Raw genomic sequence first — 25162 nt, 5'->3', positions numbered from 1 at the left:
TTGCCATGATTAGATGTCCTACCTCTGGATACTGAGCACCATTCCTCAGGTATTGGTGATATTCACCAGGATTCTGAGTCCTGCGTGAGAGCCTACTCTTGGCTAAACCTCAGTTATACATCCATGCCTTAGCTTCTAAGGGACAGGGACTGGTCATATATGCCTCCTTGCAGCTTCCAGAGGCCCAAGAATATTATTCATTACATGGTCCCTAATATAGGAAGAGGATTTAAACTTGTGTTTAAGTGTCCTCTACAACAAGTAATATAATATCTAGGATAATGTGCTCTATATTCTGGATATTTTATCATCAATGGATTTTTTTAACAACCTCTTTATTATGGACAATTTCATATGAATGCAAAAATAGAAAGATTACTGTAACCAATCCCTCTGTATCAGTCACACAGTTTTAACAGTTTAAAACTCATAGCCTGTTGGATTTTAATCTCTACTCTAATCCAATCCTCCCCCAACCCCAGTTATTTTGAAGCTATCCCCAGATATTATATCATGGAACAGTACTTTAATCTATATCCAAAATAGATGAGAACTTTAAAAAAAAAAATGACCCCAATACTATTTTTAGTTCTAAAAGTATTGAAACGAATTCCCTAATACCATCAAATATTTAGTGTTCATTTCCTAAGTCTCTCCTAAGTTTTTGTTTGGTTATACAATTTGTTTTCTTGAGTCAAGATCCAGTTGTTAACATATCTTTTCAAGTGTTTATTAATCTACTTTATTTTTCCTCCACGTGTTTTGTTCCCCCTTGTAATTTATTTTTTTAAAAGATCAGGCCATTTGTCCTATAGAGACTCCCATGGTCTAGATTTTCTCAATTGTGTTCCCCTAACATCATTTAACATGTCCTTCTGTCCCATATATTTCTTCTAAATTAGTAGTTATATCTAGAGATGTAGGTTCAATTGTGCAGCAGGAATATTTTATAGGCAGTATTTTCGTAATTTCATCACGTAGCAAAGATGCCTCTCTGTCTACCCATTTGTGATGCTGACCGTCATTGCTGATTATTGCCCAGATCCAACAATTCATTAGGGATGGCAAAATGATGACATTTTCATTTTACTTCTTCCTCATTTATCAGCTGGAATAACTGCTGGTGCACCATCACCTATTCTTTGGTTGCTCGGAAGTACGACCAAGTTCATTTAAAAACATCAGAATAAATAATTCTATAACAGCTTTCAAAGTATTGAATTGATTTTTCACCACCTTCCCAAGGGAAACATTTCATTTTTAGCATTTTTAGTGTCGTTACGAATTTTCATATATTTGATGTATCTTAGTTCATTACATTTAACATCCTTATTGTTTTGCAAATTTTCACCTTTGGCCATTGAGAATATTGACAGTAGTTCTTGACCAGCTTCCCTGCCAGCAGAGGTGTTCCAGGCTCACCTGTGCAGTTCCTGCTCCTGAGCAATGGTCAGCCAGGTACCTAAGGAGCCCAGCTTTCTTCGAGTGAGCAGTGCTATTTACAACTTCCATCCAGGGCTGCATATTGCTACTGGCTTGGTCCATGTTTCTAGGTCTTTTCAGTAGTCAGAGCTAGAAATTATCTTTGTGGAAATAAAATACTCCAGGTGTTTGTGGTGATCTCTCTGGTGCAAATTCAGAACTACTGGGTTGTTACTTAACCTTATCCATCTTGTCTCTACATTTCATTTCTCCCTTGCCAACATTTCTGCATTTTAATGATACCAATATATTTACTTGTTTGTTTTATTCCTCAGTATGCACACAATTGTCTCAGAACAATTTAATATTTTTTGCATTTCTTTTTGTCTAGGTTTTATTCCACTAGAGATAAACTGTCAAATGACAGTTTAAAGTCACCCAGAATAGTTCCTCACTGTATGGTTATCTTTCCGACCAAACACGCAGGTCCATTTGTCTCATTTTGCTCTTGATTTTTAGGAATAGATTTTTTTTTCATATTTAACCTTTTGTCATTATTACTTACATAATTCCAAAACGAAATCTGTAAAAGACAGTGTCTTCAGAAAAATATACCTTCTATCACTTGTCATCCTGTTTCCTTACCACCTGTAAAAAAATACTTTTTCTGTTTTACTTTGTACTCTAAAAACTACAGTCGTGTATGGCATACTTACTTTTCTGTCAAGAATGGACCACATAAATGATGTTGATCACGTAAGATTATGATGGAGCTGAAAAAGTCCTATCGCCTAGTGGCATAGCAGCCATGATGTCATAGTTCAATCCATCACTCATGTGTTTGTGGTGATGCTGGTGTGAACACACCTACAGCATGGCCAGTCATACAAAAGTATGGCACATACAGTGATGTACAGTACATAATACTTGATAATGATAACAATAACCAACTTTGTTCCTGCTTTATGTGTTTGCTAATCTATTCTTTTTATCTTTATCTTAGAGTATACTCTTTCTACTTATAAAAAAAATGTTTCTGTATACTCTGTCAGCAGCCTCATGTCATATGTCTTAGGTGGTGTAGGATCGCATCAATTTCTCTTGTGCTTGATTTAATCTCATGTTTTGTTCAGTAATGTGCTGTTTAGGCTTGTAGCCTAGGAGTAATAGATGGTACCAGGCAACCTAGGAGTGTAGAAGGCAGTACCATGCAGGTTTGTGTAAGTGCACTCTATGATGTGCACACAATGATGAAATCCCCTAATGACACATTTATCAGGATGTATCCATTGTTAAGTGGCGCATGACTGTATAAGAAAATATGTATAAGTAGTCATCTAGCTCTTTCTTAGATAAATGGTAGTATACTATGCACACTTTTCACTACCTTGTTGTTTTTTTCATGATATATATTTTTTCTGAAGATCACTTTATAGTAGTATAAAGATATGTTTCTCATTGCTTTTCTGTGGCTGCATATTAATCCAGTGTGTGACCATTCTGTAGTTTATGCTACCACTTTTCTTTTTGAGGACATATGCTATGATTAATAGTATTGTGAATATATTTTTCACATTTTATTAGGTTATCATTTTAATAGATTCCTACAAATGGAATTGTGAGGTCAAAAGGGAAATGCATGTGTAATTTTGCTAGCCCTCATCAAATATCTCGCCAGACGGGCAAAACTTTTTTTTCCTAGCAGGAGTGATGGCAGGGCCTGCTTCCTCATAGCCAACCAACCTATGTTATTGAATATTTAGGGTTTTGCCAATCTGACAGATGAAAACATGGCTTTCAGAGTAGTTTTCATTTGCATTTCTCTTATTAAGAGCTAGGTTGAGCAGCTTTTCATATGATTAAGGCCATTTACATTTCTTTTTCTATGAACTTTTCATATCTTTGGCCCATTTTCCTGTAGAATTGTTCATCTTTTCTCTATTTTTAGAATCTCTTTAACATTAGGGGTGGTAATTTTTTGCATGTCATATACATTGCAAATATTTTCTCCCAGTGTGTGACTTATCTTTTGATTTTGCTTCTGGTGTTTTTGTCATGCAAAGGCTTTTTCTTTTTATGTAAGCATACGAATGTACCAGTCTTTTTCCTTCTTGCTTCCAGAATCCAGTCATAGAAAAACTTACCTACTATCAGGTTATTGAGGTATTCACCTATGTTTTCTTCTAACACTTGTATGATGATAATTTTTACATTGTAATCTCTGTTTTATTCTTATCCTGGTGTATGGTCTAAGGAATGGACCTAAGGTCTTATTTTTCTGTATAGCCATCCAGTTATCCTAACACCTTCTATTTAAATAACATCTCTTCTTCACTGGTTTGTAATACTACCTTTATCATTCACTAAATCACCATATACATTTGAATCTGTTTCTGGATTTTATATTCTGGTTCCATTGATATGTTCATATATTCCTGTACTAATATCACACAATATCAATTATATGGGCTTTATGTTATATTTGTAAGTCCAAACTTACGAATGTTTGAATGTTATGTTATGTTATGTCTGCAAATTGGATTCTCCATGTTTGTACCATGAAGGTCGTGAATTCAGAGGAGGAGAAGATGTGTAAGAGATACAAACATCATCTTTCCCTCTTGCTTCCTGACTAGACTTTACAAACTTGATGTCAGCAATATGGGCACTTAATTTTTTTCATACTGATACTTGGAACATAGTATGTGCATAATTAACAGGTTTTGAATTGGAATGCCAGTCAAATGTAAGACAATTCTATATATCTTATAAGATTAGAGCTACAAACAGTGGAATGGAAGCTGTAATGGATGTAGTTATCAATTCAATTCAAGAAACAGATCTTAAAATCATTTTTTTTTTAAAAAGAATGCCTAATGGGACAGTGAGCTTCCTATAATTGAACTTGTTTAAGGCATGGCCACCTCTCTGTATTACTGCAAAGACAGATGAGATTTATGCTCATAATGCTGATTTCATAGTAATGTAGCAGTAATTATATGTGAGCTACTGTCCTAAGTGCTTTATATGTATTAACTTACTCCTTGCAACAACCTTGTGATTCAGGTACTTACATTATCCCCACTAACAGTTGGATACGCTGAAGCACAAAGAGGTAATAGAACTTGACCTATGTCTAATGACTGGTAAATGGTAAAGCTGAGATTTGAAAATGTTGTGCCTTACATAGGTAGGCATAGTGTAGTGGCCTTCAGTGGCAATCAAAATTTCTCATGATCTCCTGTGGGTTCATTCACATATTTACTATTTATTCATTAAGTAATTTATTCTTTAAATACCACTTGCTGGAGCTGGGAAGCTAAAGGTGAATGACACAAACCCTGCCTTTCAATGGCTGTCTGTCTAACTGGAGAGACAACTACCCTACCGTTTTCTAAGTACCAGTCGAATGGAAGATTATAGAAATCTCATGAGCTTAAACAGCATGTTTCGACCCCTCCTTCCATGTTGACTACTGAACCACCAATGGCAACTGTAGTAAATACACAACTCAGAAAATATGTTCACACTTTGTCTTGCAATATTCCTAAAAATATATTTAAAGCAAGCAGTTATCCTTTTTCCAAACTATGAATAATAATAGATAGTCAACACAAATTAAAGTGACAAATAAAAATGAACACAGTAAACATTTTTAAAATTGAAAAATTGATTGAAGAAATGAATAATAGCATCATTTTCATCTGCAAAATTTGATTCAGGAAAACAAAACTTGGTTGAAATCATAACCATAAAAGAAAACTCTGTGATGGGGACCATAATTGTAAAATGTGATGTGGATTTAAAAATACTGATGGATGAATCATACCTTAATTGTTAAATCAATTAAAAAAAAAAATCCAGTAAAATAAAACTGAAAATTACTATAAAAAGAAATGTATTTTTATTACATTATGTAGAAAGTTGACCAATAATATTAAATTGCCTTAGTGACATTTACTCCAGAAAATACTTTCTGGATGGGAATTTATCACTGTGAATATAGTTTTGTGGTTTTTTTTTTGTTATTTTAAAAATGCTTTTTATTGATTTTAGAGATGAAGGGAGAGAGAGGAAAAAAAATCAATGATGAGAGAGAATCAGCTCGGCTGCCTCCTGTACAGCTCACAGTGGGGATGGAGCCCACAACCCACATATGTGCCCTGACTGGGAATCAAACTATGACTTCCTGGTTCATAGGTCAACACTCAACCATTAAACCACACTGGCTGGGCTGTGAATATAGTTTTGATTAAAGTATTAGTATGGCATAACCCATTCAGGGTCAAAATGGTAAGGATGAAAGCACCTGTATGTATTGAAGTAGCCCCCAGGACAGAGTGATCATTGGACACATGGAAGTTGGCTCAGGTGTCACAGTTGAGGTGGCAGTTAGGCTAGGTGCCAAGGAATGAGTGTGTGATCTTCAGGCAGGAAAAAGGACAGGCACTCCAGAGAGTCAGGGTAATGTGTGGATTGACAGTAGAGAGGAGCATGACTGGCTAAATGTATGGCTGGAAACTAGATTCTGTATCAGGACAGGGGCTAAGCAGAAGGGTAGAGACAGAAGACAGAAGAGGCAGAGCTATCAGAATGAGGGGTAGGGAGGGGAGAGGATTGGTCATTGACAGCCAGAAGGCAGCCTTTGGTGGGCTTTTTGCTCATCCTAGCTTGTCAAACATTTCCATAAAAGGAAGTATGTGTACTTATGGTAGATGACCTGGGGCCAAGAGAGTTCAGATACTTCTTGGGCACTAATACTGGCATGCATTTCTAAGTCTGAAGTATCTAAGATTTGGCTTAGTGACATGACTCTTGGACAACAAAAAGAGGTTATTATTTCATAAGCAGATACATATTCACAGTTATAAGTATTGGGCCATAGTCTGGAAGATGATGATGATGATGATGATGATTATGATGATGACGATGATGATGATAGTGATGAAGATGATGATTATGATGATAACAGGAACTTCCAGTTATTGTGTACTAGTGGCCCATAACCTTGTATATATTATCTCAGTACTTTTTATAATAGCCCTGTGAACTCCATGTTGTTATCCCCATTTTGTAAATTAGTAACCTGGAGGTAGCAGGATTAAACACTTCCCAAGATCACTCAAGATTAGAACCAACCTGACTGGTTTCCAAGCTCATGTCTTCTCACTGTGTCATGTTGCTTATCCACCTCTACTTTCAGGGTTTGAAATCATCCATGGCATACAGTTCAATTTCACAGGCTAACCTGGGCCAACATGGCTTCGGGAAATGGTCACAGTTCTGTTTCAGTGCCCAATTAATCAGCCCAAATCCCTCATGGGGGCTGGAGCCAAGATTCAATAATACCACACAAATATCTTCGCCTGAGGTCGCAGTAGACTTCAAAACTGGAGCTGGTGCCCTAGCTGGTTTGGCTCAGTGGACAGAGCATCAGCCTATGGACTGAAGGGTCCCAGGTTTGATTCCAGTCAAGGGCACATGCCTGGGTTGCAGGCTCTAATCCCAGTAGGGGGCCTGCAGGAGGCGATGGATCAATGATTCTCTCTCATCATTGGTTCTCTCTCTCTCTCTCTCATTCTCCATTCCTCTCTGAAATCAATATTAAAAAAGAAAGAAAGAAACTAAAAGCAAAGTTTAAAAAAAAGAAGAAAAAAAACTGGAGCTGGTGATAGAGACAAGAACTGAGCAAAAAGCCAGAGTCCAGAGTCAGAAAGGAGGTAGACTGAGGAGCTGGCAAAAGAGAGAAGCCAGAAACAGACAGAAAGTCAGAAACCTGGGTTCCGGGAGCCACAGACGCAGAGGAGGAAAAGGAAGCAAATCAGGGTTTGTAGCAACTGCCTAGAACAGGCATCACTATTATTTGAGACTTTTTACAAAATAAATCTAGGGCTAAAGGGCTAGAGACTTTGCTAAAATTACCAGTAAAAAAGGTTCTGGCTGGTTAACATGTGTATCTAGCCTGCTGTGATCTTGGACTTGGAGGTTTCAGTAATACGAGCTCACTGCTAGCATCATGGCTGAGGAAGATGATTAAAAACACCGGCTGTCACCATTTCAGGTAAATCAGCTGTTCCCTGCCAGCACAGTCAGAGAGTCTGAAGGGGTGTGGGCACTGGCATCCCTGCTCAGCTGAGAGGGTCTCAGGAAGCCATCAGATGCAACATCTCATAGAAAGGCCACAAGCAGGTTCTCTACCTCCCATCCCCGAGACAGAGAAAATTAAGCACTTTACATTGGATTTTAGTCTTTGGTTGCTTCTAAATGTTAGGGTTAGTCTAAGCTAGCTGGAACTAGAGTTCAGAATAACCTGAGAGCCTGGAATAACACATCCCTGTGTGTGTGTGTGTGTGTGTGTGTGTGTGTGTGTGTGTGTGTGTGTGTGTTGTGTGTGGGTGAAGACAGTGAGCCCTGCCACTGTTTTGTATCATTTTATCATGAATTGGCATCTGCTCTGGCATTGTCCTTCAGCTGCTGTCATGGGGTGAAACCTTCAGAAGCTGACAACTGTACAATAGAGTAAGTGTTCCTCTGTGCGGTCCTCTCAGGCCAAGGCTTTCAGCACAGTTTTCAAGTTTGTCGGCTTCTATGCTTTCTAAGGGAAATTTCCCAGTGACTCAAAGTTTTAGCTGATGTGTCATCCACATGGTCCCTCAGCACTGTGTTGCATATTAATTAATAATGGTTTCAGTTACCATTGAAGGTCAAGACCTAGCCTTTCTTGGTCCTTATAAATGAGCTATTAAAGGTCAGACAAAGACGGCATTGAAATTGCAAGTCCAGATGAAGGGAGATTTAGGGGTGCCATTGGCTAAGAAAGGGGTATTTGGGATAGAGACTTGTTTAGGGAGCAGGGGGAAATGGAGAGCGAGTTTGATATTAAAAACAGCAATGGAAATAATCAAAAGCTTGCGTTATTCATCTATCTCTTTGCTCCTAAAGTGAACATTTATTATGCTGTTTGTGCTATGAACTTGGCATTAGGATACCGAGCAATGTATCCTAAATGTAGTATCTGGATCATGACTTCAACAGGAAGTCAGAAATACATACCTAAGGTAAAGAGAAGACTCAGATGTGAGACAAGGGGAGCTGGTGCCCTCTGTGTGCCCATTGGAGGTAAAAGGATGGAGGAGCCCCATGAGGATGAGAGTTTGAACTGAAAAGAGACTTTAGAATTGAGTGTGGGCATAGGACGTGGAGAACAGGGGCAGAGTGGTGCCCAAATTATGGGGACGAATTGGCTGGAAAGATAAGAGCTAGATTGCTGGAAAATCACAGATATCCAGGGAAGGCAGTACAATAACCATGCTAAGATGAATAGTAATGGTAAGAGCTACTGTTGAGCAAACAGTTTTGCTCAGTGAATTTATTTATTTAATGTCGGGTACAGTGCTGAACAGTGTGTGTGTGCCATGATGAACAGGAGAGTCTAGGTACCTCAGAGAGATTGCATTCTAGTGAGTTTTATGCTGTATGTCATTTCTTCTAAAAAGGCTAGAATTATTATCCTCATTTTACAGATACAAACACCGAGGCTCAGAGAGATTGGGCCATTTGCCCAGGTTGCACAGGGAAAGAGTGGTGGAGCTTGGCTTTGAGCACAGGTCTGTCTGGTGACAAAGCCTCTTAATCCCCAGAGAGTGTGAGTGAGAAGGGGCATACCAATGCAGCTGGGAGAAGCCCTTTGAAGGCAGAGGTAGAGCCAATAGCTGGTGACATCAGAGAGACTCACGGGGCCAGGCAGGGAGTGGCAATGGATTGAAAGGAGGCAGAGTTTAGAGAGTTTACCTGACCATGAATGGACAGAGAGGGAGTTATTGAAAATGGTGACTCGGTGCTTGCTTGTAGGGCCATGGGAAAGTATGGACTTGACCTTGAGAGAGTGATTGAAATTTTCGTGTCCTTCTAGGTGGCCAGCTGTAGTTGGCCCTGCTCTCTTAGAATGTGTGCCATTAGGCGAGGCCTCCTGGGATCATGGGCCTGAAATTCCCCGGTCTCTTGAGCGCTGAGCAACTTGGGGCCCATGAGGCCTCAACCTCTGGGATTTGGGGAACTTTCCTGCTTGTGATCCCCATGGATGAGGGAAGCTTGGTGCCCCAACAGCCAGGAACCAACTAGTTTGCCATGCCCGGCAGCAAAGGCGCCTGAGAGCGTGGGAGGAAGGCGTCTCCGCCATCTCACATTATCTCCTGCACACTCTCCACAATTACAATCTGGCCACCAAACAGACGCAGCTTAACAGTACGTTATAAAAGTTTTATGATGAGTAAAGATAAGTTCAAAATTAATCCCTAAAGAACAAAGCAATTAAAAAGTACAAAATGAAGCAACTCACCAGAGTGGCTGAGAGCAGAAGCGGGAGCACACCATGGAGAAGTTTGCTCTGGAAGGGGCTTCACGATAGGTTTTTAAATTGTGTTCAGTGAGGGAGCCACAGGAGAAGGAAGTTTAATAAACTGCCTGGGAGAGGTAATAATAAAGAGTTTTGCGACTCAAACTGAAGGAAATTTTTATTTCCTTAAAGAATTGGGACCAAGGAGGGGAAATGGCAATGAAGCCATTATTGGGACAACTAATGAAATTTGACTATAGACTGTAAATTAGATAAAAGTAATGTGTCTGTGTTGAATTTCCTTATTGGGGGGGGGGGGAGGGAGGAAGGGAAATAAGCAAATAAATAAATGAAGATGGGAGTCAGCAATGTATGCTAAAGCTCTGACAGATCATTCTCTCTCACTTTCTCCTTTCCTTTTCTTTTTCTTTTTTGTGTTTGTTTTTCTTTAATTGAGCCTGCCTGCTGTTTTGTGACATGTCCTGAAAGGGAGGTTTTTGCTACCATTACATGGCGGTTTGAATTTTCCAAGGAAGGACCAGAATTAGTTGTTCAAAATGACTGACAGAACCTGAGCCTGGGCTTCTCTTTCTCTTAAACACCCCCCCTTTTTTCCCCCTCCTCCTGTTTTATCATCATCATTGTCGTCATCATCATTCAGACACTGGTTTTCTTTTGACAAGACCTGATATTCATATATCTGAAATTGCAGAAGCATTTATTCCCATTTGGAATGTTCTTTGCTTTGTTAAGTCATGCAACGGCGGGGGTGTGGGGGGAGAGGGAGCCGGAGGTGGGGGGAATCCCTAGGAGGAAAGTTTTCCAGTGCTTGTCAGTGATGATTTTCAATAATTATCCCTACATACAAGTTTTCTACTGAGCAAGGCTCACCTGAATATAAAGTGAGTCCTGGAAATAAAGAGTTAACTCCTGGTGAACAACATTTACTCCTTTAGGTCTCTCTCTCTCTCTCTCTCTCTCTCTCTCTCTCTCTCTCTCTGTGTGTGTGTGTGTGTGTGTGTGTGTGTGTGTGTGTGTGTGTGTCTAGTTTGGCACAATCTGAAGGACAGGCCCCTGGTCTCCCTTTCCCTCCTCGGGCCACCGCCCAGCAGTGGTGGATTGCCCCACTTCTTTCTTTACGTCCACTTCAGATCCTGCTCACAAGGGCATGAGGGGCATGATGACTTGCTTAGTTTTCACTGCAGCCATGTAAAGAAGTCGTGGAGTAGGAGGGAGAAAATAGTAACATTGCGATTTCAAGACAGATACTTATTTTGGATGTTAATGTTTCTGAAATCAGATTTGACTTATACATTTGGCATATCTTAATAAATAGTAAATATATAAATACATTACAACTTATTATCCAAACCAGAACACTTTTGAGAGTGAAAGGGGTTTCTATTAATAATTACACTGGAACGACAGGTATAACCAGTATTGTCATGGACAAACCAAAACATATGGTCACACAACTTATAATTTTATGTGACCATTTAATGCAGTTCATTCACTTGACATTATTTGTTAAGTGCCTACCATGTGTGGCATTGGGTATACAATGTTTAACATGGGCATATAATGTTTAGAAAGTAAACACAGCCCTTTCCTCTTGGAGGAGCAAATAGTACAATGAGACAGACAGATAGCTGATAAAAGGGGATAAAAAATAAATATATAGTTACAAATTGCAGTAAGTGCTGTATTAGATAACTCGAACTGCCATAACAGAATACCACAGACTAGGTGGCTTAATCAATAGGAATTGACTTTCTCATAATACTGGAGGCAGGAAGTCTGAGATCCAGATGCCAGTGTGGTCGGGTTCTGGTGAGAGCCCTCTTCCTGACTTTCAGATCACCTTCTTGCTGTGTCCTTAAGTGGCAGAGAGAATGCTCTAGTGTCTCTTCCTTTTCTTAAAAGGATGCCATTTCCACCTGATCAAACCTACACCTTCCTTTAACCTTAAGCACCTTTTTAAACTTTCTCTCCAATACAGTCACCTGGGGGTTAGAGCTTCGACATGTGAATTGGAGGGGGACACAATATAGTCCATAGCAAGTACTGCAATGGAAAACATAGAATGTAACTTCCAGAAAGTCGGGGATTTTGTATGTTTTGTTCTGTGACGAAATTCCTGTCTCATACAGGCACATAGGAAGTGCTCGATAAACAATTGTTGGCTTGAATTAAAGCAGAGAAAGGACATGATCTGATTTATAACTCTGGGAGATGGATTGAAGGTCAACAGGGTTGAAGCAAAGAGACTTGTTAGGAGGCTGTTGATAGAGTTTTCCACACAAAAATAATAGTGCTTGGACCAGGATGTTGGCTGTGCAGATTGAGAGGTATGATTAAATTAGCTATATTTAGGAGGTAGAACTGACTGCATTTGCTGATGTAATTGGATGTGGAGGGAGAGGAAGATGACATAATTATGGATGAATTACATTATTTATGTATAGGCTTGGGCTATTAGGTGGATGAGGGGAAGACTAAAGGACAGATGAGCAGGCAGGGAAGAAAATAAAGAACTTGGTTGTGGACAAGGTAAGTTTATGGTGCCTAAGAGACATATAGTGAGGGTGGCGTGTAGGCAGATATATAAATCTTCAGCTCAGAGGAAGGTAGTATTTCCCCCTGCCTGAAAAAGCTCTCATTATAGCAATGGTGAATCAATGGAATCTTACAGTGATAATAATTTTATCCAATACTTAGTGGGTTTTAAACTTGTACCGGGTGTTCAAATAAACCTCCTGCATTCATTACCTCATTGAATTATCAAAACATCTATTTTTGGAATGTGTCATTTTTGTCTCCATTTCACAGACAAGGAAACTGGATGTTAGAAGGTGAAATAAATTGCCTAAAGTCACCAGCCCAGCAAATGGGAAATGTGGTCTTTGATACCAAGACTGTTGAACCCAAAGCCTGTACTTGTAACCACAACGACCTTCTGTTTTCCAAGGAGCAGAGGTCTTGGAGGCATTTTCTATTCTGCTTCTAAATTAGCATGTGACCTTGAACCTCAATTTCCTCACCCAGGAAAGGATGGGAGGTGATATCAGGTCCTCTATAGTTCTACAATACTGCAATGTTTAATGTGAGTTTTCTATAAATGCCTTTCAGAGATGATACCCAAGCTGAAAATTCATTCTGATGTGTATAAAAAGGGCAAATCTCTTTAAGCAAGGACCCAGCACACCAGCTGTCTTCATCTGAATTCCAATGGAGTAAGAGGAAAGCTCCATAGAACAAATATAATTTCTGAGTGAGAGGATGCTCAGCATCTCAGATTCATTTTTATCATCTGAATGATAACCTCAAAGGTCCCATGGAGCCGAATGTGGGGGTAATGCTTGTGCAAGACACACAGCTTCCTCTAATGTCTGCACCAGGGTCTGCCAGACTGCCTCAGTTCCTCACCTATGCTGGCTCAGTGACACCTGTGTTACCTGCCACCTGGTAGATGGCCCACTGTGCTGGGGTGACAGAATAGTGATTCTTGGTTTTCCTGCATTTCACAAAAGACCCTCCTGAACTATGATGGGCCAGTGTTACACTTTTGAGGGGACATCCGATATGGGCAGTCCATTTGAATTTGATTGGGACATGCTAATGAGCCATTGATATGTGTGGGATTTGTGTCTGATTAGATTAAACTTCTGAGAGAATAAAGAAACAGACACTGATTAAAGACATAAAGAGGAAACACTTTAAATGAGTAAGTGGTTCATTTGCATATAGAAAAGTATAAATTAAACATAGTCCAGGGGACCAGATCTGAATAGCAGCTTGATAGAGCGAGCTTTTCTGAATGCGGCCACAAAGAAGGTGTGCTCACAGCAATTCAAAGGGACTTAACTCACCAGAGAGGGCTCTGAACACTCCCCAGGAAATGGAAAAGACTCTCAGATGAGGGATGGGAAGGGTTTTATTTGGATTTCAGAAAATTGCTCCCCAAGTCCCTGTTACATTCAAGCTCATTACCATTCTTTAATAGCATCAGTGATGGTCATGGGATCAGAGACCTTTAGTTCCAAACAAATACATGATTAGAGTAAACTGCACATAGGTCCATGGGACCATGATTTAGAATTTGGCCAATACTTCTGCCTCTTGGGGCTGCTATAGTCTTGTTTCCATGGCAATGCCTGGATGGGGACTAGCCAGTCTTTCCTCCTTCCTTGCTCATTCTGAGATGGTAATGCTGCTGAATGTGGCTGCCTGAGGAACCCCTAGCCATGTATGACCTCTAAGCTGTGGCCTTTTCTTTTCCTCCTTGCCGACTTCTTCCAGATCTTCTGACCTCTGCCCTGTTTCTGGACTTGAACCAGACTCCAACCTGCAGCCTGTTTTAATGGGGTCCTAACACTCTCCTACCCTGGAAGCTTCCTTTCTCATCCCTTGGGACTTAATCTGCTCTCTGATAGCCAGCTAAATCTTCAGCCTCTAGGAGATCCTGCTCTGAACTGACTCATCACCTGGATTTGAGGAGCTGTCACTTTCTGGACCATCTCTTCTCAAGCCTGGAACCTTCCACCACAAATTCCCACCCAATAGACTGCATCCCTGATACCAGTGCTACAGGGCCCAAGCACAAGCCTCTCTGTCACTTTGGCTCTTTGCACACTGGCAGATTAAAGTAATCGGGAAAAATAATCACAGGCTGCAGTAGCAGCCCCCAAGCCCCAGAGGCTTAACCTAGGACAATTCATTTCCTGCTCATATCACAGTCCCCTGGGCAGCTATTTTCCAAGTGGTGATCAAGGGACTCTGGTTGCTTCCTTTGTGTGTTCCTTATCTTTGAACTTCAAGGTCATCCTGGCTTAAACATCCAGCAGATTGGGAGGGAAAGGGATAGAAATTCTTGCGGGTTTTCCACACTAGATACTTACCCACCTTGGTCAGAAAGTGACAGCTGTCATTTCCTCTCTCATTCCATTGGTCTGAGTTGCTCACATGGTCTCTCACGACTGCAGGGGAGTCTGGAAGATGTAGAGGAGCATGCAGGTATTAATGAATGACAGGAGTCTGCCACACCCTTGTAGACCATCCTTCTCTTGTCTCTGCTTCTCTAACTCCAGTATGTTCAGGCCTGACTTCTTTCTTTTCTTCATTTTTTTGTCTTGAGTTCAACTTAGCCTGACTTTGGACAGTATTAATAAGGCCTGTTGGCTGATAGGATATTTGAGTTATCATGAATAAACTCTCCTTGGTTGGAACCATGAAAGAATGCATTGCAAACTCAATGACTATGTTTGTCAAGAGATCTTCATGAACACTCCCATGAGGAAGTGAACTCCCACAGCCCCAGTCTTTATAGTCAGAGCATTAGGGTCTGAGGAAGAGCTGGATCCTCTGTACATGATGGACTAGTGAGCTGAGTGTGGTGCCATCTCTGCCCCTGGGTTTCCTGTAGGTAAGCAGCTATTTCAACAAAGCTCCAGTCCCTGTGAAACTGCCTTTTAACGTTTTCTTCAGGAAAAGCGTCCAGACATGCCAGCCCAGCTGGTCCCTCCTTGGAATTCTGCCAGGTGACTCCCCCTGCCGCCTTCTGATAGTTATCAAGAATCCCTTCCAAACAGGGAAGCTGATTATGGGTGCTTTGTAGGGTCTATCTAAAACCAGACCCTAGCAGAAACCAGTTTGGCTCAGTGGATAGAGCGTTAGCCTGCAGACTGAAAGGTACCAGGTTCGATTCTGGTCAAGGGCATGTACCTTGGTTGCGGGCACATCCTCAATAGGGAGTGTGCAAGAGGCAGATGATGGATGATTCTCTCTCATTGATGTTTCTAACTCTCTATCCCTCTCTCTTCCTCTCTATAAAAAATCAAGAAAATATATATATTTTTTTAATAAATAAAACCAGACCCCATCAGGGACACCTTCCAAGAAAAAGCACCCCAGTTTCCCCAAGCAGTGGTCTGTCCAGAGACTCTTCCGTAGTGTCTATTGTAAGAGGAGGGCGGAAGCTGTATCCCCAGGGAGTGTTTTTCAGTGGGGTCTGATGAAAGAATAAGCAGTGTCAGACTTTAAAAATGTTTCTTTATGCTTTAAAATAACAAAATGTCTACCCTTGGAAACTTGGGAGAGTACCAAGTAAAGTGCAGTGGGGTTAATTCAGAACTAAAGCCCAGTCTATCTTTCATTCCTGCAGTTAAATGTCTGTCATGAGCCAGATCCTGTTTAGGCACTGGGGGGGTCCTTAATGAGAGCAAAGGGGCCAGGGCTTCCTCTACTGGCGGGTGTTGCGGACCCATAAACAGAAGGAAAGGCTCTATCTCACTAGTAGTCAGGGGGTTGCAAATTAAAACTACAGTGAGAATGAATCTCATACCCATTGGATTGGCAAAAATGAAAACGTTGGACAATGCCAAGTGTTGGCGGTGATTGTGAAGCAACATGAGTGCTCATCTGTGCTGGTGGGAGTGGAACTTGGGGACTGACTCTGGAAAAGTTTCGCTTTTCCGAGGCAAGTTGACTGTGCCTGTGCCCCATGCCTCCAAAATCCCTCTGTAGTGTAAACACACTGAGGCTCCCGCTCTTGCGCACCAAGAGACGCGTATAAGATTGTTCCAAGAAGCGCTATTCATCATACTGGAATCAGCCAGCCAACAGGAGTATGCCTAAGCAAACTGGTGTGTATTGATACAATGGAAACCGATGGTGGTGAAAGGAAATGAAGCAAAGAGCAAGTTGCAGAATGCAGGCAGTATGCTTCCATTCACATAGCATTCAAAAACAGCCAAAGCGAAAGCTAAACAGGTAGTTTAGGGTTGGTGGCAAGGAAATTATTAACAAATTTCAGGATAATGGATTACCTCTGAGGGTAAGGAGGGGCATACAGAGATTTCTGAGTTCTTGCCAAAATACTGTTTCTTAAGCAGGTGGTAAGGAAACACCTGTATTATGTGTCTTTAATTGCATGTGTGCATTTTACACACACACACACACACACACACACACACACACACACTCAGTGATCTTAAGTGCTGTGCAAGGGGAAGTATGGGTGCTATGGGAATACATAGCAGTGGTATTTAACCAAATTTAGGGCAGTAGGGGAAGTAGGTAGGAATTAGCAAATAAATGCAGGTGGTGGTGGGAGTAGAGAAGTCCAATAAATGGAATGGCATAGGGTGGGTGAGGAGAAAGCCAAGAACAAGGTCTGCTCAAGGAACTAAGAGAAGGTGGTGAAACTGGAAAGTATGGGGTAAAGGATGAAGTTACAGTGAATAGGAGGATCCAGATCTCAGAGATCCTGCAAATCACATGAAGGACTGTGATCTTTCTCTGGAGACTAAAGGTTGCAAGTGCTGGAATGAGATGCATTTGGGAGGAGGTTGACTCCTCGTCTTACATCATTCCCATCCCAGCTGCTCCTCTACCTCCCACCCTTGACTCAGCTTGCTGATGGCCTCTGCCTTTTGCCTAGCCTTGCCCAAATTTGACCTCTTTCCCCTCCTCCTCCTCCTCCTCCTCCTCCTCCTCCTCCTCCTCCTCCTCCTCCTCTTCCTCCTCCTCCTCCTCCTCCTCCTCCTCCTCCTCCTCCTCCTCCTCCTCCTCCTCTTCCTCCTCCTCCTCCTTTTTCTTCTTCTTTAATATTTTCATTGATTTCAAAGAGGAAGAGAGAAAGATAGAGAGATAAAACAGCAATAATGAGAGAGAATCACTGATTGGCTACTGGGGATGGAGCAGCAACCCAGGTATGTATCCTAGCTGGGAATCAAACTGCAACCTCCTGGTTCATAGGTTGATGCTCAACCACTGAGCAACACCGGCCAGGCTTCTCTCCCCTCTTATTTCCATGCAGGGTCAGATAGGGATGCAATGAGTGAGGTGCCTGTGACATAGAACTGAAGAACAGCTCTGCCCAGCCCGGCTTGATGTCTTTGTCGCATGTCTGACCCCACAGCCACTCTGTGGATACTATGGTCTTCCAGTGATTGTCAAGCCTCCGCTTCAGCCTCTATCCTCCTCATCTTTCTCCCCCAGCCTGCCTGGTTTGGCTTTCTACTCTTGTCTCAGCATTTCACAGCCAAGTTAGGCGAAACAGCTACACATAAAAAGATAATTAACAACATGAGCCAAGAAATGCAGACCACATGAGTGGTACAAATCATGTTTTGGGAGTTTGGAGGAATGGGGCCAGGCTGGCTCTGGATGGATGAGGAGCAGGAAAGAGGCTTTCCGGGCCAAGGGAACAGTGGGGACACTTTGCCAAGAGCAAAGAGCTCAGTGTAAGTCCTGAGGAGATAAAAGCTGGAAAGGACTTGTGATCTCGAACTGTGAACCATGGCTATGAAGTACAATGCTCAGGTGTCACCTCCCCTGCCCCCCAACCCCTTACCCACAATAAACGTTACTAATAAATTATGGCAGGTTTTTCCACTGAGCCCGGGCAGGGTTGGGGAGGGGAGGGAATTCAAATCCTTCTCAACACAGTGCTTCAGAAGGAAAATGATTTAACACAGGAGTGGCTGGTAGGAGACATATAAGTCTGAGTGGCCACAGACTACAGTGGGCACAGATCTCTGAGTAGGAGAGGTGGTCACAGTATGTCCTGTTGCCTTGCCTCCAGCGCCTCCCAGTTTATACATCCCAGTTACAGCTCTGCCGGTTGTGTCTCACATACGGATATCATTTGAGGTACTGGCAAGAAAACATAGCCTCACACAATGAAAGAAGCAGAAAAGCCCAGCCAGTGTGGCTCAGTGGTTGAGCGTCGACTCAGGAACCAAGAAGCCACTTTTCGATTCCCAGGCAAGGCACATGCCCGGATGGCAGGCTCGATCCCCAGTGGAAGTGTGCAAGAAGGCATCCAATCAATGGTGTTTCTCTCTCATTAATGTTTCTATCTCCCTTCCCCTTCCTCTCTCTCTAAAAATCAATAAAAACGTATTTAAAAAAAAAAAAAAAAAAAAAAAAAGTAAAAATAAAGAAGTAGAAAGGACCTAAGACATTACTGAGTCCAGCTCCTCCATTTGGCAGCTGGGAGACCCTGAGGCATGGAAGGGGAAAGTGGCAAGCATAAACTCAGGCTTGTGACCCTGACCTTGTGCCTGCAGCTGCCAGCCCTGGGAAGGGAAAGGATGTGCTCTGCCCTAGGAAAACACTATGTGCCCGTCTTTGCTAGTGGGAGCTTTTCATAGAACATCTCTTTTAAACCTCCCAGGTTATTTATTATTCCCCTTAAAAAGGCAACTGACATCCGAATCAAAGGCTAATGGGCGGCAGAGGCAGGACTTAAGCCCTCCCCCAGACTTTGCAGAAACAATCTCACAACCAGGGGGCTCTGGGAAGGGCGGGTGGTGAGTGGGACTTGCTTCAGTTTCTTGGTCACAACTGGGGCCCAGAAGCTACTCTGAGGGCAAAAGAAAGCAGGCATTGGCGAGGTTGGGGGCCTTCTGCAGAGAGTTCAGGTTCCACAAGAAGGAGCCGCCTGCGATCACCCGTGCTCATTTGATGACTTCCCAGGTTTTACGACGTTAATTTAAGCTCTGCAGCCAGAGTAAGTCTTTTCGGTTGCAGCAGTGCGCGCTTAAATGTCAGGACTCTGCTGAAAAACCGCTTGGGTTTGAAGGAAGTCATTGTGTTCAGTAAATGTTTATTGCCTGTTATGTTTATCGCCTTTATTAGGGGATCTCGTTGAGTGACTTAAAACCACCTATCTGTATAGTTAAAGGTCAGGGCTCTCAGATTGCTGGAATCACTCATTCAAATAACAGATATTGCACATATATTAGGTGCCTGGTGTATACAATGTGACCCTTGTCTTCCTGGAGCTTATAGTCTAGCGGGGTTCACTCCTGGCCGTGCTGGACGAGGTTCAGGAGGAGCCAAATAGCAGTTATAATGGTTGTTTTAAAGCAATAATAATGGGTGCAGACCAGGGCTCACAGAGTTCCCAGCATGCTGACAGGAGCTTCCCAAGCCCACCGCCCAGTGTGGGGACCACTGTCATATGTGTTTCACGACAAGAGGTTAGGTAGCCTAAAGGTGCCACTCAGCCAGCACACGGCAGGATTAGAATCGACCCAGATGTCCTGTCCTTACCTCCTTGCCTCACCCCATGCAGTGCTCACACTGAGGCAGGTGCAAGGTTAACAGACAGCCTCACCTCATCTTCCTCTTCCCCTGAGAGGAGGCACCTGCCAGAGGCGACACAGCCAGCAGGTGGCAGAGGCAGAACCCTGGAGCTCAGTTCCCGCTCTGTCTCCAACACTGTGCTTTAGGTCACTGTGTGCTACTCCCAGCAGGCATCACTTTCCACCCCCTGCTGGAAACCCATCATCCATCCTGAGCACCACTTAGCACATGTCCACGTAGGATCTGTGAAGAACTTAAGAACGTTTTGAAAGGAAGGAGGTAATCAAAGAGCAAGTGCAAGAGTGCCCGAGTGGTAAGGTAGGGCAGGGACCACAGAGCAACACGCTAACCTAGCTGAAGGGGTGCAGGGATGTGATGTTGAACTGACACCCTGAGGATGAGTTGGGGGAAGTGAAGTAGGGGTGGGGCAGGTCATTGCATGTGTAGAAGTCCAGAGGGGAGAGAAAACCCTGGCACTCCAGAGGAGGTAAAGGCATCTCCGCATGTCTGTAGCATAGAGTGTCGGGGGAAGCAGGCAGGAGGCTGGAGGAGTGGACAGGGGCTGGGCTGGGGAGGGTGTGGTGCAGGAGGCCTCTGGTCCAGCTTACACCTTCCAAAGATTCCTCTGGCTGCTGCGTGGAGAAGAGACTGGAGGAGGAAGGCAGGAGGGAATCAGTTGTTTGGAGGCCGTTGCAGAGCCCAGAGGAGACAAGCCTAGTCTGCAAGAGGACCGTGGCAGCGGGGTAGAGTTGGGGAGGATCAAGATCTCCACAGTGAGTTCACACGCTCCCTTTACTGTGTGGCTAAGGGCCTGATGGGAGGTGCTGCCACCATCCTTCTGATTACAACCAGCAGAACCACCCACTCTTAGGCGAATGGGGAATTGACTCTTTGAGAAACAGGCCTCATAATAGAAGAGCTTTGTTATGAATTATGTTGTACTATGTTGCTGAAATATGTCAAGTAATAGCCTACAGTTCCAAAAATAATAATTACCCTGACTCTGGGTTGTCAATAACATATTCACAGTATAAACAGGCTTCATGGAAAATCTAAGCCACATGAATTGAACAGGAGCACAATTCCCAGGATGGATAGGTCACAGAAAAATGAAGATGCACAGGACCGCTCTGGGTGTGGGAACTACTTTTAAAGCAGCGTCACCCTGAGGGAGCATGGGTCCTCCTCTGGCTTTGGTGGGTGTCAGATCCTTCTGTCTTCAGTACCAGTTGTGTGGTCTTGGGTAAGGGACACTCATTAGTCTGTCTCTTCACTTGGAATTAGAGGCAATAATAACTACCTCACAGGGCATTCTAAAGAGTCTGTTGTATAATTTGTATGGTAATAACTGAGATTGATTGAGCATTATGTGCCAGACATTTTCCTAAACAATTTGCAGACAATAACTTTAATCTTCTCAATAGTTTCATGAGAGAGGTACTTTTATGATCCCTAAAATGAGGAAACTGAACCACAATGAGATCAATAACTTAGTTAAGGTCATGTAGGTAGTAAGAAACAGCCAGGATTTGATCCCAAATCATGCACTCATAACCACCAATGCTACACTGCCTCCCCACAAGCAGAGTCCGGGCCTGGAACATAGTGGATGCTCAGTGGGGATGTTTATTTACTCTTCATTTGGTCCTAAATAATATACGAAGTGCAGGACAAGCTTAGAAAGTGGTAAATCAATAAATTGCCTTCCAACTCTAACAGCCTGTGGAGGACCAACTGGTGTGAGATAGATTGATGGGAGAGGGGGAATTCTCTTTCTAACTAGCATAGGGAAATTGAGCTAAATTGAAAGCTGACCTTATCTTAGATGAAGACATATGGTTTTTGTTGGGCACAAGCTGTAAGTGTAAACATCATCCACCACATCACCTAGTTGACAATCCCTGACAAGTGTCCACTACTGTCCACCAGGAGACTTTGGTTACTTTCCCTCATTTATCAGCTCTGACCAGGCACTTCAGATTTGCCTCACATTGATTGATTGACTGATTAAGCATAAATATTTTATTCATTCAACAAGTACTTACAAAGTACCTCTATGTACCAGACCTCATCTTAGATGCTAGAAATGAGAAATGAATGAAATATGGGTTCTTCCCTCTAGGAATTCATAGAGAGGGAGGGAGGCTGGCCTATCAGCAGGTAAGTTGTGATATCAAGAGCTTTGAGGGCCAGAGGAGGAAGCAATTGGCTCTGCCTCAAGAATTGAGCAAAGACCCCCCACAACAGAGGGGCAATGTGACCAAGGTCTTGCGAGATGATAGTTTTCAGCTAGAGGAATGGGGAGAACATTCTAAAATTACAAACAGAATGGACAGAAGCCTCAAGGCACAAAGGCACATTCTGGACCATTGAAAGTTCAGAGTGGCTGGAATGATTATGGCAACAGCTCCAAAACACTGTCCCTTAGTGCTCAGAAAGCAAGGTCATTTTAAAAGTTTTTTTCAAAATTAAATTGCATCCAGTTCAATCTCCTACTCACCAAGGTCACTGAAAAGTTTAACATGGACCCTTTCTTCAGCTCCCTCTCTCTTGGGTTCTATCAGAATTCAGGACCCAAGAAAGATAGAGTAGGAGAAGGGTGTCTGCTCTGTCCCTATGGTAACCACTAATCCTTGTCCAGGTCCATGTGGCCCCTGAAAGATGACATCTCTGCTGGCAGTCCCTGCTGGTCCCTCCATGGCAGCACTGCTTCAGAGATCATTATCAGGGTTTTGTTAGCTTCTCCTTTGGGGCAAGGAGAACTCAGATCTTTGATCACAAAATGTCATGTCTTTTCTTTGGAGGAGTGAATGGGATGGAGAAAGTGTATTAATTATTTGCACAGCAAGAAAAACAAGACACAAATTAATGACTCATTAACCTCCTTGGGTAGGAGTAGAAATAAGGCACAGCTCGCTCCTTTTGCAGACAGTGGTCTGGTGAGACAAGGTGAAGAGAGCTGGCTCTGTCTGTGCTCACATTGAGTAGTTACCTGGGGCCTGGTTTAGCGGCACAGATTTATGTCATGGCACTGATGAGTGGCTCTGTGTCTTCTGCAGGTGTGGCAGTGTGGTGGGAGCGTGGAGGTCCTGCCCTGCTCTCGGATTGCCCACATTGAGCGAGCCCACAAGCCCTACACCGAGGACCTCACTGCCCACGTTCGCAGGAACGCCCTCAGGGTGGCTGAAGTCTGGATGGATGAATTTAAAAGCCATGTGTACATGGCATGGAACATACCCCAAGAGGTAGGGAGCTCCCATGGGGATGTGTTTCTTGGGGTTTGGTGGGAAAAAACAAACAAAAAACAAACATGGGACTAATCCTCTTCCCATAGGTCAGAGTCTTGTTTACTGTACTAGAGTGGACTCTTAGCCCCAAAATATACTACGTGTTGAAGAAAGGGGACTGGCAATGAGGTGCTATGCCATGACTTATCCCCATCCCCATCCCTGGTTAGCATGCTTGATGGAGGACTTCTCTCCAGACCTTAGTGTCCTTATTTCAAATGAGAGAATTTGACCTGCCACTAACCTCCATCCCTCTAGTCACCTACACTTAAGAAGTACAAGAAAAAAAAAAAGAAATGATTCCCTAGTCAATTTATACAGCCTTGTCATGTGTCATATGTAAATGACCTTGAACTGCTGAGTTGGAAGAACCCAACAGATGCCAGCCACAGTATCCCAACCCGCTTAGCAACCTGTCTGCCTGGAGATTATTGCTTATGTTGCATTCTATGTGTGACTGAGCTGTTGATTACATGACCTCCTCCTTTCCTCTCAAGGCCATGGCTTCCCTTGGGAGTCTTTATAATACCACAGCTCTCCCTTCCTAACTGGGAAATGATTGATTTTTGCTTCAAGTTTCAAGGCTCTGTTTCCTGATTTCTCTCATAAGCTAGTGGCTGAGTGATTGAGAAAGTAGGTTGGGTTATAGGTACAAGCTTTTAGGCAGCCTCTCACCCCACCACTGGCACCACAATGGGGGAGGGACTTGAATTGGGTTACATACTCCCACCACCAGTAAGATTTCAGAATTTGGGAGTAAGAATGAGAAACCAATGAGTACCAGTCAGAGTGTGTTCAACCCTATGGATCAACCCCAGGATTGCATCTCTGACAGTAGGCGTGTTTCTAAGGAAACGGTGGTACCTTCTGGACCCATCTGGGGCTGTGGGCGTTGGATCACAGTATTCTGAGAAGCATGCTGAGTCCCATGTGGGTGTCCTCTAATAGAAAGATGTTAAGAACACTTAAAAACTCCAAGGAGCTCTCCAGTGAGGCGTTGCTAAGGGCTCTGTTAAAGGACTGGAGTCCTGTTCATACTCTTGCCCCCTTTCTCTCTGTACCCCAAAGCTACAAATCTCCCCCAATTGCACCTGCCAGATATTGAAACCATAGCAACTCCAATGGGAACTGAGTTAAAAATAATTGGAAAATGACGAAATTCAGTATCTGTCTGTGACTCTTCAGGGTTGTACTCAAACTAAGCAAAGGTGGTTGGTAGGCAGAGGTGGTGAATCCCAGAAAGGCAGATGAGACATGGGAGTGTCCAGCATAGAGCCTTAGGCAGAGAAGAAGGGGGGTCAATTGTTTCTTACACGTCTGTCTCTGGACCCCCTTGTTCCCTTTTATCTCCAAACTTCCTCTTATATCTCTTTTCAAACTTCTGCAGAGTCAATACCTGTTCACTTCCTATTCACATCTCAAGTCATATCCTAGTACTCCATCAAAGCTGCTTTGGACAGTCATCATGGACATTTTAGTTTTTAACCTGCAGGGTCCCACATTCCCTTGTAACTCTGTGCTCCCTTAAGGTGATCCCACACCTCAGAAGGTCTTCATCTCTCTCCACTTGCTCCTAATTCCTTTTAGGCTCCTCTTACTTCCACTGGATGTGTTAGTGTCTCCAGGGATCCATCCTTGGCCCCCTGCTCTCATGTGCACCATGTCTCTGGGTAGTCCTATCTATTCTTCGGTCCTGCACCCACCTATCTGTTGACAACTTCCTGATTGATATCCCAAGCCCTGACTTCTGCTGTTAGTTTCAGATATACACCTGACAGCTTCTCCTGGATGTTCCCATGGTGCTTCAGGCTGAACCTGACCAAAACTGAGAACAGCTCTCCACCCCCAAATCCGCTCTAGTTCTTATTCTTTACCTCAGTTCGTGATACCACTGTCTGCCCAGACATAGGAGCTTGAAACTGAGCATCTTATTTGAATCCTCCTCTTTCTCAAGCCCCATTCCCAGTCCATCACCAAGCCTTCCTCTCCACTCCTGCCTCTTCTCATGTCTGAGTTCAGGCCTGAC

At 43.0% G+C, this 25162-nt stretch overlaps 1 protein-coding gene across 2 annotated transcripts in view; it reads left to right on the top strand.

The window, feature by feature from the left end:
- The window catches only part of GALNT18 (polypeptide N-acetylgalactosaminyltransferase 18), a 277936-nt gene that overhangs the window by 211143 nt on the left and 41631 nt on the right, over positions 1 to 25162 (top strand). Inside the window, exon 7 of one of the 2 annotated variants that reach the window (XM_084893524.1) lies at positions 22909 to 23094. The exons of the other annotated variant lie outside the window; for it this stretch is intronic. Within the exon in view, the coding sequence (XP_084749650.1) occupies positions 22909 to 23094 (186 nt within the window). The remainder of the gene's footprint in view (positions 1 to 22908; positions 23095 to 25162) is intronic. 2 annotated transcript variants of the gene reach the window in all.

This window comes from Pipistrellus hanaki (assembly GCF_964339955.1).
Source record: "Pipistrellus hanaki genome assembly, chromosome: 9".
Classification (NCBI taxonomy): Eukaryota; Metazoa; Chordata; class Mammalia; order Chiroptera; family Vespertilionidae; genus Pipistrellus; species Pipistrellus hanaki.
This window is presented reverse-complemented; position numbering and strand designations above follow the sequence as displayed.